The sequence below is a fragment of the Antechinus flavipes genome, chromosome X (genome assembly GCF_016432865.1).
Source record: "Antechinus flavipes isolate AdamAnt ecotype Samford, QLD, Australia chromosome X, AdamAnt_v2, whole genome shotgun sequence".
Lineage (NCBI taxonomy): Eukaryota > Metazoa > Chordata > Mammalia > Dasyuromorphia > Dasyuridae > Antechinus > Antechinus flavipes.
Window position 1 is genome coordinate 40,370,815 of NC_067404.1, and position 20,284 is coordinate 40,391,098.

The following is a 20,284-nucleotide window of genomic DNA, read 5'->3' on the forward strand; positions in this document are numbered from 1 at the left end:
TATTAGCCAGAACCAAATGATTTTGATGATCCCTGCTTTATAATATAGTTTTAGGTCTGGTGTGGCTAAGCTACCTTCCTTTGCATTTTTTCATCAATTCCCTTGATATTCTTGACCTTTTGTTCTTCCAGATGAATTTTATTATTTTTTTCTAGCTCTCTAAAGCAATTTTTGGCTGTTTGATTAGTATAGCACTGAATAAATAGATTAATTTAGATAGAATTGTCATTTTTGTTATATTAGCTTGGCCTACCCGTGAGCTGTTGATATTTTTCCAGTTGTTTAAATCTAACTTTAATTGTATGGAAAGTGTTTTGTTATTGTGTTTATATGGTTCCTGTGTTTGTCTTGGCAGGTAGACTTCCAAATATTTCATATTGTCCACAGTTATTTGTAAATGGGATTTCTCTTTTCTATCTCTTGCTACTGGGCTTTGTTGGTAATATATAGAAATGCCGGTGATTTATGTGGGTTTTTTATTTTACATCCTGAAAATTGTTTCTAGAAGTATTTTAGTTAATTGTGTAGGAGTCTCTAAATATGCCATTGTAACATCTGCAAAGAGTGATAGTTTTGTTTCCTCATTGCCTATGCTAATTCCTTAAATTTCTTTTTCTTCTCTTATTGCTAAAGTTAACATTTCTAATATAATATTGAATAATAGTGGTGATAATGGACATCTTTGTTTCACCCTTGATCTTATTGGGATGGTGTCAGATGCTACTCATCATTTTAAGAAAAACTCAATTTATTCCTATGCCCTTCAGTGTTTTTATTAGGAAGGGGTGCATCTTATTTTCTTTCCACTAAGTTCCACTCTTCCATCCAATGGCACCACCATTCTCCCAAGTTGCTTATGTGTTTATCGTGTCATCCTTAACTTCAGCCTCTCCCCATATCTTGTTAATTCGGCCTCTGCAATATTTCTGAATTTCACCCCATCTTTTCCATTCCCACTGCTATAGCCGTTATCAGATCTCATTACCTCTTACTTAGACTGTTGCAAGTCACCTAACTTGTTTGCTTATTTCCTATTTCTACCAATCTTTATTTCAGCTTTCATACCACTGTCAGATCCTCCTAATGCACATCTCTAATCACATTAACAACTTTTTAATCCAATTAATAGGTTCCTACCTTTTCTGACAAAAGAAAAATTTAGAGCTTCAGAGTAGTGAAACTAACCCTTCAGTTAGTCTCTCAGACCTTTAGTAGTTCTCTGCTGCTTACTGAATAAATTCCAGACTCCTTATCTTTTTTTATTATAGCTTTTTATTTACAAAAAGTAGGCATGAGTAATTTTTCAACATTGACCCTAGCGAAACCTTCTATTCCAACTTTTCCCCTCCTTCCCCCCACCCTCTCCCCTAACCGGCAGGCAGTCTCATACATGTTAAACATGTTAAAATATATGTTAAATACAATATATGTATACATATTTATACAGTTTTCTAGCTGCACAAGAAAAATCGGATTTAGAAAGAATGTAAAAATAACTTGAGAAGGAAAATAAAAATGCAAGCAAACAATAACAGAAAGAGTGGAAATGCTATGTTGTGGTCCACACTCATTTCCTATAGTTCTTTCACTGGGTGTAGCTGGTTTTCTTCATTACTTAACAATTGGAACTGGTTTGGATCATCTCATTGTTGAAGAGAGCCATGACTATCAGAGTTGATCATCATATAGTATTGTTATTAAAGTGTATAATGATCTCCTGGTTCTGCTCATTTCACTTAGCATCAGTTTATGTAAGTCTCTCCAGGTCTTTCTGAAATCATCCCGCTGGTCATTTCTTACAGAACAATAATATTCCATAACATTCATATACCACAATTTATTCAGCCATTCTCCAATTGATGGGCATCCATTCAGTTTCCAGTTTCTGGCCACTACAAAAAGGGCTGCCACACACATTCTTGCACATACGGGTCCCTTTTCCTTTTTTAAGATCTCTTTGGAGTATAAGCCCACAAGGACTTTTATATCAAGGTCCCTTTTTTCTCCCAATATTCTATTGTTCCATTTATTTGATGATGCCTAAAAAGACTCCTTATCTTGATGTTAAAGCCCTTCAAAAGTCAGTCTTAACTCAGCTTTGCAGCCTTTTTATTCACTTATATATCTCATCACTGCTTCATGATCTATCTGAACTGGACCAGTCACTATTCAGGACATCCAATGCCTATTGTTTTTGTTCATTTTCTTCTCTTCCTGAAATATCTTTCCTTCCCCCTTAGCCCCATCTCTGCCTCTTAAACTTCTAGGGATCCCTTAAGACTGCCAATATGGCTCCCCCCGCCAAGTATTCTCTGAGTTCTGATTTAGAAGTGATCTGGCTTTACCTATTGACTTGAATAGAACATTGTTCTTTTAGCCCTTTAACAATATTCTGGTTTGTGCCTATCAGTGTCTTGTCCACAATGTTAACACATGTTCTTTGAGTTGAATTATACTTCTGCAAGGGGTCAAGGCTTATTTATATTTCTGTCTCCTATAGCCTAATATAATATTTAAAGCTGATGGTGGTAATGGAAGTAGTTGTGGTTGTAGTGGTAGTGATAGTAGTTGTTGTTACTTAAATGTGGGAATGAATGAATGTATGCCATTTAAGTCCTAGAGCCACTAAATTATATAAATATTTGGATTAAGATTGATGACAACTCCAAATTTTTGTCTTTGATCAGGTTGGGACTCCTTAATTTGATTGTAAACTTGGTAACTACCAAAAGAAGAAAAAATAGATATTTCTGGAAGCCTTTGTGAATTGTAAGAGCTGTGCATCCTAGCCAAAATTTATAGAAACAGGAAAACAACTATCTATTGACTGGTTAAATAAAAAGTGACCTAGTTCCAGTCAGCAATGTTATTTTTTTTAAAGAATTTGTTATGTGCTTGTTTGAGTGTAGGGGGATGGTGGTAGGAGAATCTCAATTGATGGTGAGAAAGAAAAGGATATAAAGGCAAGAGAAACATTCCTACTCTTGAGGAGAAAACAAGCATGTGAGGCTGAGCCAGGAAACAGTCTCTAATTGTGAAACTGATGAAGCTGTACCCCTCACATCTATCTGAACAAATACTTATTACATGGTTCCAATTATTGTGCCAAAGGTTTAACTATATAAATGGAAGAAGGTGGTTGATTTGGTTTGTTTTTAATTTTTCCAAATTTTTAGCATCCCAGAATTATAGATTTAAAGCTGGAAGGGACTTCAAAAATTATTGAATCCAACATCTTATTTTACAGATGAATAAATGACAAGGTCATACAGCTTGTAAGATGTGGAGTCCAGGCTAGAACCCAGAACTTCTGACTCTAAATCCAGTGTTTTTCCCACTACATCACCCTGCCTTTTCCAGGTACTGCCCTGGATGGCAGTATGTCTTGAAGGAGAAAAGTTTATTATTTGCATTTTGTGCCTACTGCACCTTTTTCAAGGCAACTCCGCTGAGTCTTGTCTAAGTGGAAGACACTCTGCTTTATGTCCTCTTCAATTACCTTAATCTCCTTTGTTTACTCTTTATCAGCTGAATGCAGGCCCAAGTGGGAAGCTTGAAGGGAAGTAAGTTTGATTCAGTCTCCACATTCTGCTATCTAGAAATATCTTTTAAAAATCAAAATATTTAATTCCTTCTCTCTCCCTGTGCCACAGTGGGTATGAATCAACAGCAAGGAGAGAATAGCTCATGTTAGAGTTTTGTGTTGATGTGTTAAGAGGAGAGATGAAAAGTGGGTCTGGGGGCAGGCTAAGGAAACGGGAGAACTTTTATGCTCCTTGACTCAATGTGTTGACATTAGTTTATTGAAAATGTTATGCTTTTTTCCCCCAAGCATGATCAGTTTATTAGTTAGGTTAGCGGTAACCAGTGAATTGGACCACTTGCCTAAAAGATTGAAGACCATGTTTTATGACTTCTCCGAATGCCAGATATGTCCATTTTAAAAACATCTTCAAACATATAAAGAAAATCCCAAGACGAGGCTTTTAACCTCTCTGGGTCTCAGTTTCTTCATCTAAAAAGTTAAGGGATTGACTAGTGGATCTCTAATATAATTTCCAGCTCTAAGAGTCTGTGATTTTATTCATTTCACTGTCCATCTCATCTACTACCTTCAGAAAACGTGACCAGAACCCAAGGGATTAGTAATGAAAGGTTCTTCTTAGGATCTCTAACTTCTTTCTCTGCCCACCCAGAAACAAGTCATTCCTCAAACCAACAAGGATCTGTTTCAATTCCTCTTTAGTTCATAGGATAGAGATGAGTAAATTTTCCTTTTGAAGTCCTCTTTTCAATTCTTGCCTCACCTCAGTTTTTAAATGCCCTTAATACTACCATATAAGCTGAGTTCCTAACTGGGACTGGGTTTATTTCAGTATGTAACAAGTAGGTCTAGAAATGTAATGTGCACACTTAGAATTTGAGGGGAAATCTAATTTTTAAAAGTGTTTTCTTGCTGCCATGCTCTGGGATGTTTTGTAATACATTCCCATGCTTCCCACTGTATTTATCTCTGAGAAAGTTTCTAGCAGGAAATGATTACAGTTACTTTTACTTTGTTACAGCTTTTTCTTTCTTCTTTCACTTTATCTATTTGTTCGTTTATTTCTGGGAGGCGATTGGGATTAAGTGATTTGCCAGAGGTCACACAGCTAGGAAGTGTTAAGTGTAGGAGGCAGATTTTGAACTCTGCTCCTGAATCAAGGTTGGTGCTGTGTCTACCATCTATCTGCTCTATGTTTTTGTCTTTATGGACATTGTTTACTTTGTTTGGAACTTGATTACTATTCAAAAATAGTGTACAGCAGTGAGTTCCTCCACCTTGTCAAGTATCAGGACCCTTTTTGAGATTCAAATTTTTCATCGATCCCCACATAATAATGAAAAGATATTGCAAAAAAAGTGACTTTGACGTGAAATCTTTTAAATGAATTTGGATTATTAATCACAGAATCTGTGTACCTTTGAAAAACAGGAATACATGTTACAGCATTCATTGTATAGTACATGTTTGCTTATTTTTAATTTTTTTCTTTTTATTATTAACTTAACATGAATATTTCAAGACAAAAACAAAAAAGTAACAGGTGAAACCTCTTTCTAGTACATACAACTTGTTTGAAGTTTTTTTTATTCAAGTTTCACATAGTAGTAGCAATACACCCCCCACCCCCATCCCCACCCCCATTTGTTTTTCTGAATGACCTTCTCCTCTGTATTTTTAGTCATTGACATTTTCTTTTCCTTCTTTCCCTCCCTTCCTTCCTCTCTCTTTCTCTTTTTCTCTTTCTGCCTTCTTTTTCTATTTTTGTCTTTTCTTTCTTTGCTTTTTCCTTGTGTTCTCAAACTCAGCTTTCCCATCACCACCACCCCCCCAAGAAAAAAGTATGTCATGTTCATATCTTCACAACCAAGTGAACCACACTTCCCATGGGGTTTTCTTGGCAAATATACTGGAGTGGTTTAACATTTTCTTCTCCAACAGGTTAAGGCAATTAAGTTATTTGCCCAGGGTCACACAGCTAATAAGTGTCTAAGGCTGGATTTGAACTCAGGTTTTCCTAATTTCATTCATGGAGTCAGCTAGTTGCCCCAACAAATAAATAGTCAGGCTCTGAAAATGTCTCCTGTACCTTTGCTCCATCACCTCCTGCTAAGGGCTGAGAAGCAGCCTTCTCCAGTAGAATTGTAGAATCCTATTTTTGGTGGTCTTAATTATTATAGCTTGTAAATTGTATAAATTAATCACTTGATATTTCATTCTGCTTCAGTTTGTACAAATCCTCTTAGATTTTTCTGAATTTGTCCTTTTCATCATATCTCATGCCATCTAAAGACTAGATGATTCCATCTGTTGCCTGACTCTCAGGTCCTTTTTCAAGGCCTCTGACCGTGCTCAAATATCTGTGCTTTGCTGTGAGGCATATTACAGGACCTATTTCCACCTCCCAGGGGGATGAAACTCAGAGGAGAAACTTCCATAGTCAAATCTTATTCTTTCTTCAGTGGACTTTTCTCCAACCAATGGTAACTCTTTCTAGATTCACTTTTAAATTGTCAGTATACTTCAATTTCCACCCCAGTAGTTCTGAATCCACAGCTGATAACTTTCAATTCCCATCCCCGTCATGACTGTTTGCCTGCCTCCCTACCACTCTAATGCCCTATTCCACATCTGCACATCCTTTCTATCTTTTGGAATACTTGTTCTTTAGTCAGCAGACTTCTTTTCAATTTAAACCTCGGTTTTCTTCCTTGTTCCATTTTCTGGCACTTAAGCCACAGCGCCCTCACGTCGACACTGCTACTCTCCATGCTCTTTTGGATCCCAGCTCTCTTATGGTTCCAATTTACTGGTCTCCCTGCCCCTCACTTGAATTCATCTTCTCATTTTTCATGCCATTCCCAGACACTCTTCTACCACATTCACTAAACAATCTCTTTCTATTTGAGATTTATTTGTTTTTATATATATGCCATGTCTACTTCCTGTATGAATATAAAGCTACAAAGCATAAATATATACATATTAATATATGCAGATATATACAAAGCATAAATATAAAGTTACAAAGTAGTTTGGGAGGAAGGGTACTGGCATTTGGGATTTGGAAGGAAGTTCTGCTGAGGATGGCACTTGGGCTGCTTCTTAAATGAAGTGAGGACCTCTTCAGGTCAAGATAAGGAGAGGAGGAGTGATGAGGGTGTATTCTGGGATGGGGCCTATGCTTGGAGACTGGTGGTGTGTGTAGGGGACTGGGAGGAGCCCAGTTTAACTGGATTTCCAATTATGAGAGGGACTGTGAAGGCCAGTATAGATGGAAAATTAGGTTGCAGTCAGGTTGTACAGGCTTTACAAGTTAACCAAAAGAGTTGATACTTTATCCTAGGGGCAACAAGAAGCCCTGGAGTTGGTTGAGTAAAGAAATCACACAGTATGATCTGTGCTTTAAGGAAAATTATCTAGACAATTTTTCCATTTTTGTCATCTTTGACTGATGGGTTTGAGGTAGTACCCCAGAAGTGATTTAATTTTCATTTTTCTGATTATTTAGTGAGTGGGAACAGTTTTTTTGTAATATATGGTAGTTGATACTTTGGATTTCTTCCTTTGAGAGAAATGGTTTTAAGAATTTTTAAGGACTCTTTGAGATTGGTAGAAATGCCTGGGGGTATTTTGAAACCAGGATTATAAACCACTCTACTGAGGATTTTAATTGCTGTCTCTGTATGAATAAGTGAGGAGAATTGTTATAGTTTTATATAAAATTTAGGTAAATGTAACTTCATATCCGGAAATCTACTTCTGTTGTGGACCTGGATTAGGAAGCTGCACCCTGGCTTTGTTTGGAATTTGCACTGATCAAGTAGAGAAAAGAAATGAGCAGAGTAATTGAAAAATCCCTTTCAGCCTCTCTTCCTTTTCCTGATAATTACAGTTGATTCTCTTTCCAAGCTCCTTTGCCCTTAGACTGTTGACCACTTCCTGTCTGGACATCTTTCTCAGCAGGCCTTAAAAATAGTCCTCCCTCTTCATCCAAACCACTTAGAATAAGGTCTCTGTCTTGGTGGAAAAAAAGTCAGAATTTTTCTCTCTGGGAAAAGTCATATTTGGGCATACCAAAATTTGACTAACTCCTTTAAAACCTTCTGTCCACGTATTGGAATACAGACAGGTGCTGATGAAGGAAGGCAGGGAATACGGGAAGAGAATAGCTGAGGGAATTCTACTTATGGGTTCTTTTGAGCTGGGTAAGTATAAACGAATAATTCCAATATTAAAACTTTCAGTTAAGTGATTCACTTGGTTAATCTACAACAGACAAATAATTAGTTATTTTATCCTATCCTATAAAAAGAGGGGAGAGTGGCTTAGCTGACCTAAAGTGCCTTCCAGTTCTGATCGTATATAATAGCTAGCATTTATATAACACCTAATATGTGCCAGGCACTATGCTAAGTGCTTTATAATTGTTACTTCATTTGATCCTTCCTGGGAGGTGGGTGCTACTCTTTTCTTCATTTCACAGTTGAAGAAACTGAGACACAGTAAATTACATGATCAGGGTGACACAGCTAGGGGGAGTGTCTGAAGTTGAATGCAGGTAGTCTTGACAGTGCCACCTAGTTCTGTAGGTTCCTTACAGACCTCACAGTCTGAGTCAGAAAATTAATAAGTGATTTGGAGCAGCTTAACTGTGTTGTAGATAGATCTGCAGACACCCCCCAAAATCTCAAATGTTGAGCATACCTTAAAAGCCACAGCAACTCTAAAGCCTTGAATTTCAAATGCTCCTCCTTTTATAGCAACTATATATTTCTTGTTTGATTTATTTTTCCTGATTAGAGCACATTTAATACAGTCAAGGTATAATTGACTTCAAATTTGTCAGCTGGTGAAAAGTGACACAAATGTATTTTAGGAGGAATTTATTAAATTCACCTCTGAAGTAAGAATAAACTCACTTCTGGAGCCAAGCACCCTGTGCCCCATGGAAACTGAATAAATTTATTTGTGGTGGCTATTTATTTTCGTGTTGCTATTCAAACAGGAGTAAGTATAATATCAACTAATCTGTAAAAACAAGCAAACTAATTTCCTGGGATAGTAAATACCATCAAAACCTTATTGAAGTTATGATTCTTCCATTTTTATTCATAAAACTTCAAACCTAAATCTTAGTCACAGTTCCTTTTGCAACTGAATAAAATACTCCTTTTTTTAGTTTCTTATTTTTCATTTTGTAGACAGAATTCTGAAGAGAACTAATATAGTGTTATAACTGCCCATTTTATAGGCTTTGACTTGAAGAGGAGCAGCTGTGGGTGACAGTTTAGAATTGCTGAATAAGTATTGTGATTAGTATTTATCATTGGCATCACTTGAGATTAAGCTCTTTGAGATGATTGTTCCTGGGCACAGCTTTAGGAGGATTATTACTGTGATAGAACTAGTTGTCATGGAGAAGTGTTCTTCCTTCCAAGCTTGTTTGTCTTCAATTGTACCCTGTTAGAGCAAAGTCTTTAGGTAGGATAGTTTGAGGGGCATTTTAGAGGGAAAAGAGTTAGCATTTGATTGCTAGCTATTATTGATTTTCATTTTTGGAGCATTCAGTGTTCAAAAAAGATTTTTCATGTCATTTTTTTCTATACTAAATGCTTCTAAAGATAATTTGTGTTTTGTGATCTCTAAGCCAATAACTTTTCATTGTAGAACAAATTGAACAGTTCCTCAAAAGTTTTTTCCTACCACACGTGAGAGTTTTACAAGTTTTCTCTAAACTTAATATATTCATAGCCACCGTCTTTTATTTTTAAAATATTTTCCCATGTCACATTTTCATTATATGAAAGGAGATTGCCCAAACCTATATTTTTACATTCTTTATTCAGTCCACTTTATCTAGATTCCTCCTTTAATTCCTACCCTCCTGTGGATTAAGAAGCAACATTATTTTTATATTCGTAGTTGAAAATAAGGTTGCTTCTTGGATCACAGTGGATTGGGTTCTCAGACAGAGGGAGTGTCTTTACAAATTCATTTTCCTCACAGATTAATGTCTCTTTCAAAAATATGGATTTTAAAAAAAAAAAGCTTTGGGTTGACCAAGCTTTTAAATGAGCGCTTTCCATGGGTTTAACCTTGACCTTCTAAAACTGTGAGCTTATATAGAAGAGTAGTGTGTCTGCATTGATTACACAGAACAGAGTATAACTGGGCATTCTAACCTACCCTTACAACTGACTTACTTCCAGGCATATTTTCAGGATTTGATTTTAATCTGTAAGGCTTTATGTAATTTGAACTTTTCCTCACTTTGGAATTTAACCTTCTTTGACGAAACTCACAAATGAAATTTGTGCTACCTTTTGCTAACAGCCCTGAGGTTTGAATCCCAAGGGTACCAAGACAAGTAAGGATTCTAAGAGAACATACTTGTCTGCTTTCATCCTTCCATGTATGCTTGGAGGCCTTGACAAATGAGTGATTTACTTCAGTGGATCAATGATCTCAAGGGTGGGAGTGAATGATTCACACATTTAAAAAATTAAAGTCTGGTGTGGCTGATTATAATTCAATTTATTGTGGTTTTGATGGCTTAGTCCTTGACAAGTTTGGTCATTTTTGTCTTCACAAGAGTTCCTGCATCTGTCCCTTTCTCATCAGTGAAGTAGTTTCTCCCCTAGTTTAGGCCTCCACCATTACTCTTCTGGACTATTGCCATAAGCTCCTAATTAGTCTCCCTTCTTTTAGGCTTCCCCCCTTTCCAATCACCCTTCAACAGAGCTGCCAAATGAGTATGTCTAAAATAACGATTTGACCATGTTTCTTCCCTACTCTGAAATTTTCAGTGGATTCTTGCTGTCGCTAGGATAAAATACAAAATCCCCAGCCTGGCATTTAAATAAAGCCTTTTTTCAAGGAATTTTATATGATTTTGACATATGGATGGGTGACACTTTGTTGAAAGGGAGAGCCTTTAAGGCGTTGTTTTGTTCTATAAAATCAAATAATGTTTTATCATCAACAAATACTTTCTCTACATCTTTCGGTCAGTTGTGAGACTAATGTTCTGGTCTCCTATGGGCTATTCTTTATAGAAGCTTGCCTCTTCCTTTCTTGTAATGTTGCTTTTTGGTTCTCTTCTGTATTGTTCTTCACTTCTATTTATCTGTACCTGTTCTCTGTTTCTTTGGTGAGTTTGCTGCTGTGGATTCAAGGTTTTATATTTTGTCAGTCATTTTGCCATATAAGCCATAAATTCTGCTTTCAATATTCTTATTTATCTCTTAAACTATTCAAACTATTTGTCTGGCAATATTTATTCAGAGATGTCTGAATGTATTTCGATGATCTAGAGGCTATCTTCCCCTCTGTTAATATCTTCCCTGTTGGTTTATCTGCTTGTGTTCAAGGGCTTTTAACTGAATCTTTGGATTTATTTATTTATTATTTAGTTATATGATTATAGGTGTAATTTAATCTTTAACCTAAAATCTTTGGTGTACTGTAAGTGTTTTTCCTTTATATGAACCTATCACTTTCGGACTCCTTCAACTTTTGATGGTAGTTACCCAGGGCTGGACCGCTAAACTGGTTCAGCTTCTCCCCATGCTGGGGAATTCAGGTTTCATTGGTGTTAGTTTCTGTTCTAGTTGATTTCTGAGGGGACAGAACTGACCCTATTTAGGGGCCTGCCTTCTCACCTTTCTCTTCTCCCTTCAGACCTACTGGAGTGTTACACCACAGTTCTGCCCCTGTTCCTTTTCTTCCTAAATTCTCAGAGTACTGCTGCAGTGCAGAGAGCTGCCATATTGTAGTCTCAGCCAGAACAGACTTTTCTGCCTTTTGGTTTTCTGCGGCCCAGAATTGGGGTGGGGCAGAGGAAATTCAGTTCTGTCGCATCCCTGTCAGAGTGGAATGGCTGCTGAGAGAGGGGATACCAGGTGAATCCATTAGATTTTTAGGGATTAACCTTCTCTGATGATTAGCTTATCACTTCCGGGTTCTTAGTGTCTTAGACTATGGAGATAGTTGAAATTGAAAACTCTTGCCCATAATTTCCATCTTGGAGAAATTTGAGATGTGAGGCTTGGAGAAAGTCTTTAGTATTATTATTGGTCATGTGACCAGGACACCTGTTCTGTTTTCATTCTTTTGTTGATGATGCCCTCGTTTTTGTTTTTGTTTTTTTTTCTCATAAAAGTTTGACGTAGGAATGTAGGGTTGGTGGGTCCTAATATTCTTTTTGTCCACATTGTTAGTAATAATATAGTTCATGACTCCCCCCGATGCTTCTACTGTCTTTCCTTCAGATTTCTTAAAGATTGATCCTTTAACACCTTGGAAATTGTGTTATCTCCAGCATGGTTCTCCTCTGTTCATCCTTGATTGAGTCTGGCCCGTCTGATTGGTTTTCCATTTCTGGATACTCAGGGAGACACTAGGCATTAGCCAGAAAATCAAATAGTGAAATACCTCATGGGGTTTGAAAGTTTATAGGAAAGGCAGCAAGGGGAGCATTGAGAAGGAGGGAACAGATCTGGAGTTGAAGCATTCAACTGTGAGGGATCCCTACTGGTCTCAGGCCTAAAAAACAAGTTTTCTCAAATATCTTCATATACTTTGCATGTCAGAAACTGTATTCAAAAGCATTACAATACTGCAAGATGCTTTGAAGACTAGCTTTTGACTTTGCCACAGTCTCCTACTGACAAGATGACAACAACAGTGTTTGCTGCTTTGGTGTGCTATTTTCATACCTTTTTTAAAAAGACAAATGTGAAAGAGAATTGAAGATACTCATTTTTATGGCCTGTCTTAACTCTTCTAAGCAAGTAGGGCTTTAATAAGGAAGAGCATCAGGTCAGAATTCTGCTTGAGCAAGTATTTTGGTCTAGTAGGAGGGCATCATCATACCTTACAGATGAGGAAGAAAAACAGAAGCCTGTTCTTGTAGCAAGGGAGCAAGTCTTGTTGGTTTCCATTTTATTCCATTTACTACTGCTCAGAAGGAGAACCAGAGTCTAGCTCTGTGCACTAACTTGCTGAGGTACTGAGGCCCCCTTGGTTCCCTTTTCTGGACCTCTGTTTCTTTCTCTGTACAAACAAGAGAGTTAGACTAGAGATTTCTAAGGTTCTTTCCCCTCACTAATGTTCTATGACTAAAAGTTAAAGCAACTAACGGACTTATTGGCTAGATATTATAATAGATAGAGTATGGACTTGTGGAGCATTGTGGTGCACATTAGAAGTTTTGTTTCTTCCTCTGGATGATGCATGTTTTCTCTTGCTCTATAATCACATGGCAAATGGAATGGGCCTGTACCTTTCAAGCTGGACTTTTGTTCACAGAGAGTCACTCACCTACATGCTAACACTGGCTAACAAGGCTAGCTTGTTACTGAAGATGAATGGTCCTGGATACATGGAGTAAAGCAAACAGATTTCCATGAAGTGAAAGTCCACATATTAAATCCGATCTTCCTCTTGATGTCTATTTTAGTCGCTGTAGCCCAAGCCATTGCTGAAGAAAGAAGAAACCAAAGTGGCAGTACTACTGTTCCAGTCCAACCTTCGAACATAAAGTCATCAACTAAGCCAGGTATAAGTTATGCAGTGTTTGTAATAGCTCTCAAATTGTTGTCTCTTTAATGCCGGTATCCTCAGTTAACTCTCTCTTCATTTATTTTTATATAGTGATAGATGGCTCCGTTTTGAAATCTGATGAAAGACAAAGACTGGCAAGAGAGCGCAGAGAAGAGCGGGAAAAGCAGCATGGTATATTGGAACTTCCCTGTGTAGTCTTATTCAAAATTAGTTTCTGTGATCATTTCCTGGATGGCTTATTTGCTTTTTGCTCATGTTGTATGATATGTCTTACAAGTTATGAGACTGAGAACCTAGGGGAAAATTTTTGATTAGGTTTGATTGTTTAACTTTCTTAAAGAGTAATTTCTATTTTGGGAAAGAAAAGGAAAAAGAACAGCAAAGTTTGACTTTCTTAATACCAAGATTTTAAAATTATTTCACTCTTAATATTAATGAAATGGAATGCTAGTGCAATTAATTTAAAGAATGAAATACAGTAACCAAGATGCTTAATACAGATAATACATGTCTCTTATATTTCTTTGCTTATGAAGAATATCTTGCTTTTAGATAGTGTTTTTTGGTTAAGACATCACCTCTGATTAATTAGCATAACATATGGCAAGTGCCTTGACATCAGGCAGAAAGTCTGGTCTACAGTGCCAGCTCAGACACTTAATTACTCTCTAACCTTGAGCAAGCTCCTTAAACTCTCTAAGTCTTAGCATCTTCATGTATAATAGTAATACACCATAAGCATAAACACTACATAAATGGATATTATTCTTTTAAAGCCTGGGTTAGAAATAAAGTTTTGAAGTCCTTCGTCAGTGCATCAATGTAGCATGGTGGTGAGTAACTCTGAGTTCCAAAGCCTGTGGCAGTGAAGTGCATGTTGTAGTCAGTCCCTCCAAAGCCACTAAAGCTGCAGTAGGGAGATTATGAGCAAACCTTGATGGTGGCAGTGCCCTCCCCCCAAGATGAAGTCCCAGTCATTGAAGTATTGAATTAGGGATCTAAACGAAGAGTCCTTTTATAACCAGAAAGACTATAGTTTCTACAGTATCTCTGTTTTACCTCCTACCAAAATCACCTTGGAAAACTAGTATTTGCCTTCATCCCAATGAATTCTAAATTACCCTGTTTTTTGATGTAACAGTTCTCTGGAACAAAGTAGAAGACTTTTTTTTTTCAGACTGAACAGATGTTACCTAGTCATTTTATATGGGAAACTGTGAACATGGTAGTGTTCTGCTTTTGTCTGATATACAATCAAAATTATTCTGACTGTAGAAACTAGAGTACTGAATATATTTTTTAAAGTGAAGTCTAGAAAATGCTTGCTAATGAAAGTAAACCTTAATTCCTTCCATTTCCATTTTGGGAGGCAGGCAAGGGCAACTTAGTCTCTTTAAATTACAATATGCTGGGCTGGATATATTTGCTTCAGTTGAAATTAGCATGAGTATTATACTCCAGTAAGTCATGATATTTGTGATCTATATGTAGTTAAGTCCTTCAATGGTGCTGATCGCTACCCATTGCCACCTTCTTATTATGTGTGCCATTAAATGTTGTCAACATCTTTTCCTTAAACAGCGTTTAGGCTTCCCATTTGCCTGTCTCCCTAGCCCAAACTTTACTGATAATGCATCTTTTGGATATGCTACTTCTTCTGTTCAGGTCATTGTTGGTAATATACTTTAGCTGAGTAATTATCAGCTCCCACCACCACCACTACCACACAGACACTTCTTTCCCTTGCCATTTTCATTCTTGGAAGATCATGGTGTTCCATGATTCACGGTCATATAACTTCACTAGGAAAACTACTGGTGTTAAAAGTAGAGTTTTATTTCAGGGATCACGTTGGGAAGAGTTGCTTACTTTGCCAAAAGCAATCCAGCTTGTTCTGATTCTATTATTTCACTTTGGGCCTAGGCTATTGTCTGTCTTCAAGTGTCTGTTTACAATATATATATATACTTTCTTGGTTTGGTTTTTTATTTTATTTTTAGCTCTGTTAAGTTTTTGGTCTCGATAGAGAGCTGATTCTGAAATGATTCTCACATTGGTAATAAGTTTTTGCCTTTCTCTTTATAATAGTTTAATTTTCTGTGGTGATAATGAGAGTAGGATTTGTCCAATTCCTTCTCACTCTTTTTTGGTGAGGCACTTGGGGTTAAGTGATTTGCCCAAAATTGTGCAGCTAGTAAGTGTCAAGTATTTGAGGCCAGATTTGAACTCCTCTAGTCTTCTTGATTCCTGGGCCAGTGCTCTATCCACTGTATCCAAAACTAAGCTTCTCCCTTCTGACTCTTTTTGGAGAGTTTTTGTGACATATCACAGTCTTTTGTAAAATCTACAAGTCTTTAGCCTCTTTCTTTTCTTAATCCTCCTAGACTCTATTTTATGATGTGTCTTTAGCCTTTTCTCCATGACCATCTTTGAGTCTAAGTCACTAGGTTATAAGATATATATTGACTTAATTTATTGTTGATTGACTTGTTGATTGAGTTTTTGGAATTTTTTTACCTTCTCTTCCTTGCAAAAGATATTGGAATGTAAGTTACTTTGTTTTCCTTTTGCTTATTCTCATTATGAGCAGTGCAAAATAAAATGCTCAATTGTCCTCTGAAATGATGCTTATTGGAAACACATTGAAATGTACTCTTTCATTGCCTTGATTTGCCTCTTTAAGGAGAAACCTGTGAGACATTCTTCTAATTAGCCTCAATTTCCTTAGAGATTTCCTTTTTTCACGTTTAAGGAGAGTGCTGATATGATTCTGTGAGGGATGTAGAAGACCCTTACCCAAAATGACTACTCAGAGATCACTCAAAATAGAAAGCATAAAGGTTGTTTATTAAAACCTCTGGAGGATGAGCCGTCCCATCAAGAGGTAAGAAAGAGAAAGGTCATGGTAGGAGGGCTAAAGAATTAGTAAAGATATACAGCTTTTATAGGTTCTGTTATAAAGGATTACATCATAAGTTGGGGAGCATTTCATAGAGAAATAGAGCATTTCTCTATTTTGAGAAATAGGTGCCCTCTCCCCTAATTGAACGTTAAACATTGGTGCCAAAGGCAGATTAGAACGGAATGCTTTGTTTCCCTGGTTGCGAGAGGAATCATCAATCAGACCTTCAAACTTCAGATTACTGAGCTGACATCATTTAAACTAATAGTCTAAATATTGATAACATTGAACAAGGATAAATGTCATCATTTCTGGTTAAATATATCTAAAGTTTTAAGTAAATATTGGCTTGCACACACTGTACTTATGTAGGTCACAGAGACATAGAAATAATAAAAAATACAGAAAAAGAATTTAAACATTGCTGTAAGTTCTTCACCTTATCTCTTATTCCACACATTTCAAATTTATACTATAAAATCCTAGAATTTGAAAGTCAGAAGTGAACTCAGAGACCATTTAGTTGAACTCATATGTTAAAGGAATCTCCACTATAACATACCTGGAAAGTGGTGGTCTGGAAGAGCTTTAAGGAGGGGTGTCCCTCTAGCCATCTCATTCTAATTTTAGACAGTGATTATTGTTAGGAAATTTTCCTGATGTCAATTTTGGAGTTGCCTCTTTGCCCACTGTTCTTAAATGTATCTACTGGGGCCAATAGAAAAAGTTTGATGCCACCTCCTCATGATAGTCCAGCAAGTCCTTGAAGATACCTACCTATCATGTCTCTCTTCTTTTTTTTCCTCCAGGCTAAACAAAACTAGTTCTTTAAACTAATTTTCACGTGACATGGACTCAAATCTCTTTACCATCCTGTTTGAATCACCCTCCCTTCCCCCATACTGTCTAGTTTATCACTGTCCTTTTAAATTCAATATAATATTCCATAGGAGGTCTGATGAGGAAAGAGTATAGTAGGATTATCTCCTTCTTATTCTTAGAAGTCATATCCCTCTTAATGCAGATCAATTCTTAGTAGTTTGGGTGGCTGCCACATCACTGTTGATTCTTACTGGGCTGATCATCCAATAAAACTCTAGATCTTTTCAGAACAACCATGTATGATCAGGTTTCTCTCTCTCTCTCTCTCTCTCTCTCTATATATATATATATATATATATATATATATACATATATATATATTATATATATAACATATATATATTTATATATTTATATATACACACACACACATATATATAATACACATACATATATATACACATACATACACACACACACATATATATGAAGTTAAATTTTTTGTACCAGATCCAAGTGCATTTATTTCTGATGAAATCTATCTTATAATCATTCCAATGCTCTAGTCAGTCAAGATCCTCTTGTGTTAGTTACCCCTATCAGTATTGGTATCCCTACCAGTATTTGCAAACTAGATGAACCTGCCTTCCTTGCCTTTAATCAAGTTATTGACAAAGATTGATAAAGAAGTGAAATTGCGCCTGCCAAAAAAAAAGTCCTTGGAGAACTCACTCCTCTGGAGATCTGTTACACTGAGGTTGAGTCACTCTCCTCTTTTGAGTCTATACTTTAATCTAGGTCTGAATACTTGTAACTATATGCTCTAATCAGTCTAATCTTTCCATCTTCTTTACAAGAATAGTTCGAGATACTTTATCAAAAACTATGCTAAAAATCTAAGTAAACTATATCCAAAGCATTCTCCTCATCTATTCTAACAGTCCTATCATGAAATGAAGGCAGTCTGCCATGACCTGTTCTTGATTAAAACCATGTTGGCTATTTGTAAACACCATTCTCTTGGTTAGATATTGGCCAACCACCTTTTTAATGATTCATTTCAGAATTTTCCCAGAAATCAAAGTCAAGATCATTGACAGAGAGTTTACCGATTGTGTCCTATTCTCTTCTCAATTGGGACATTTGCCTTTCTCTAGTCTCCAAAGAGAGGTACCTCACCTGTTTTCCATGATTTCCAGTTGATGTTTTATTCTGTCCTGGGGAATTCTTAGCACCCTCTGCTCCCTTTCCTACCACTTTGCCTCTTCACTGCACAAGTTGAAGTAATACCTGCCATACTGATGATCATTTTTATTTGTCACTGTTTCATGGTTTGTCATGGTCAAACAGTTCAGCACCTTGTTGCCAGCCTGCTGATCATACCTTAATCTGGGACTGTAATCAGTTTTCCTAGCTGGATCTGCCAAAATTTGCACTTTGTCATAGTTTTTAAAAACCCAGAGTTACCTAAAAGCTACGTGAAACATTGGAGTAGGACTTTGTGGTAGGTACGTAACTTAAATATTCTATATAAATACATGTGGTGAAGTTTGAGCTCATGCTAAGTTGCCAGTTTCCAAAGTAGAAAATTGAGATCTACAGATACTGTTGATAGAGAATCCATAATGTAATTCATCCTATGGTGGTTATCTGTGTATTATTTATGAATCCTCAGTTACCCAGAGCAAGTGATAACCTAGTTTGATTTAATGTGTAGATTGTTTTGTTTTAGGAATTTTTTCTTTCTTCTCTGTGTATTAAAGAAAATGTTTTTTTCCTTCCATTTTTGTTTGTCAAAAATACACTTTGAATATTTATTGTAGCTTTTAAAGAAACACAGTTACTTGAGAAAGAGAAAAAGGCAAAACTCCAGTATGAAAAACAGATGGAAGAAAGACAGCGAAAGATAAAAGAACAGAAACAGAGAGAACAACAACGACGAGCAGCAGTCGAAGAGAAAAGAAGGCAAAAGTTAGATGAAGAAAAGGTGTGTTACATGTTTGTTTGGGTGACTCTGGCAAGTCGCGTCCCTGTCTGCCTCAGTTTCCTTATCTGTAAAATGGGGATCGTAATAGCATTGATCTTACCCTCCCAGGATTGTCATCAGGATCAAATGAGCTTGTGCTTAGCACAGTCTCTGGCACATAGCAGATGCTGTAGGAATGTTTCTTCCCTTCCTTTTTTTTTTTAAATGTTACAAATAATCCAAGGCCTCTGTTGTGTCCTTTATCTGGGATATTTTTCTAATAGCTTCGTGCTCTTCTTTGTCTCATCTTTTTTCTTACTAGCCTTTCATATGGAAAACCAGGTTTGTCACACCTTCTCTCTTTCCCCTTCCTTGTTATGTCTCTTGGGATATTGAGGCCTGGAACCTCCTGTCCAGCTAAAGGAATGGGGCTGCAGTTAGCCTGCTATATTATGGTGTTTACTTGGGCAGTGGAGCTGGGCTCGGCTAACTTAGGGCCCTAAACTATGATTGTTGCATGCTTCCATCCCAAGATCCTCACGTTGATTTTTCTTAATTGGCCATGTGTAACCTGCCCAGAATCTTTCTACTTCTTTACTCGACAAGATTTGCTTGAGATTTTCCCCTCTACCCAGGCCCTGATCCTCCTAGTCCCTTTCCTCTAAATCTTTCCCATTTCTGAATCAAATAGTGTTACCCAGCAGGTCCTATATTTTTACTGGAGTTACAGCTCTAGATTTTGATGACAATAATTCTGGCCTCTGATCAAATATTTATTAAATGCCTGTTAATGGTAGGCATTGGTGATATAAATAGAAGAGTTAAACAGTCCCTGCTTTCAAGGAGTTTTCATTCTTTTTTGGGGGATACATGTTCCCACATAAGTAAATACATGCTGAGCATACACAAAATACAGTTAGTTTGCAGGAGCATTAAATATTAAGAAAATAAGAAAAGGCTTCTTGAAAGGAGTTATGAGTTCCAATACATGGAAGTGGGGAAAGTGAAGAACATTCAGGGCACGAGGATGGCCTATACAAAGGCATGCATGTGGGAGATAGATTGTCTTATGTTGAGAACAACAAATAGTCTAGTTTATCTGAGATAGGTTAGGCTGAAGGGAAAAAGGCTAGACTGGAGAGGAAGGCTAGGGCCAGATCATGAAAGGCTGTAAATGCCAAATGGAGAAACTCACATTTTTCTGGGCACTGGGGAGTCTCTAGAGCTTCTTGGACAGGGAAGTGATTTGGTCAGATCTCCATATTAGAAATATAAATTTGGCCACTGTGCAGAGGATGAAGTTTAGAGGGGAGAAATTGTTTATTAGGGGCTGTTGAAGTTGCCCAGACTAGTGGTGATGAGAGCCTGAACTAGAGTACTTGTGGTAAATACAAAGGAGGAGACAGTATAAAAGATCATAGACAGGCCAAAATGGCAAGACTGGGCACCTGACTGGATCCAGGGGTGGTTAATGGGAGTGAAG

The 20,284-nt window shown here is 37.0% G+C and overlaps 1 protein-coding gene across 9 annotated transcripts in view; it reads left to right on the forward strand.

Annotated features, from left to right (window-relative positions):
• The window catches only part of MAP7D3 (MAP7 domain containing 3), a 77,810-nt gene that overhangs the window by 7,926 nt on the left and 49,600 nt on the right, over positions 1-20,284 (forward strand). For all 9 annotated transcript variants that reach the window (XM_051967856.1, XM_051967855.1, XM_051967858.1 and 6 more), the window contains exons 2-4: positions 13,008-13,106; positions 13,202-13,282; positions 18,659-18,822. In XM_051967856.1, the coding sequence (XP_051823816.1) occupies positions 13,008-13,106; positions 13,202-13,282; positions 18,659-18,822 (344 nt within the window). The remainder of the gene's footprint in view (positions 1-13,007; positions 13,107-13,201; positions 13,283-18,658; positions 18,823-20,284) is intronic.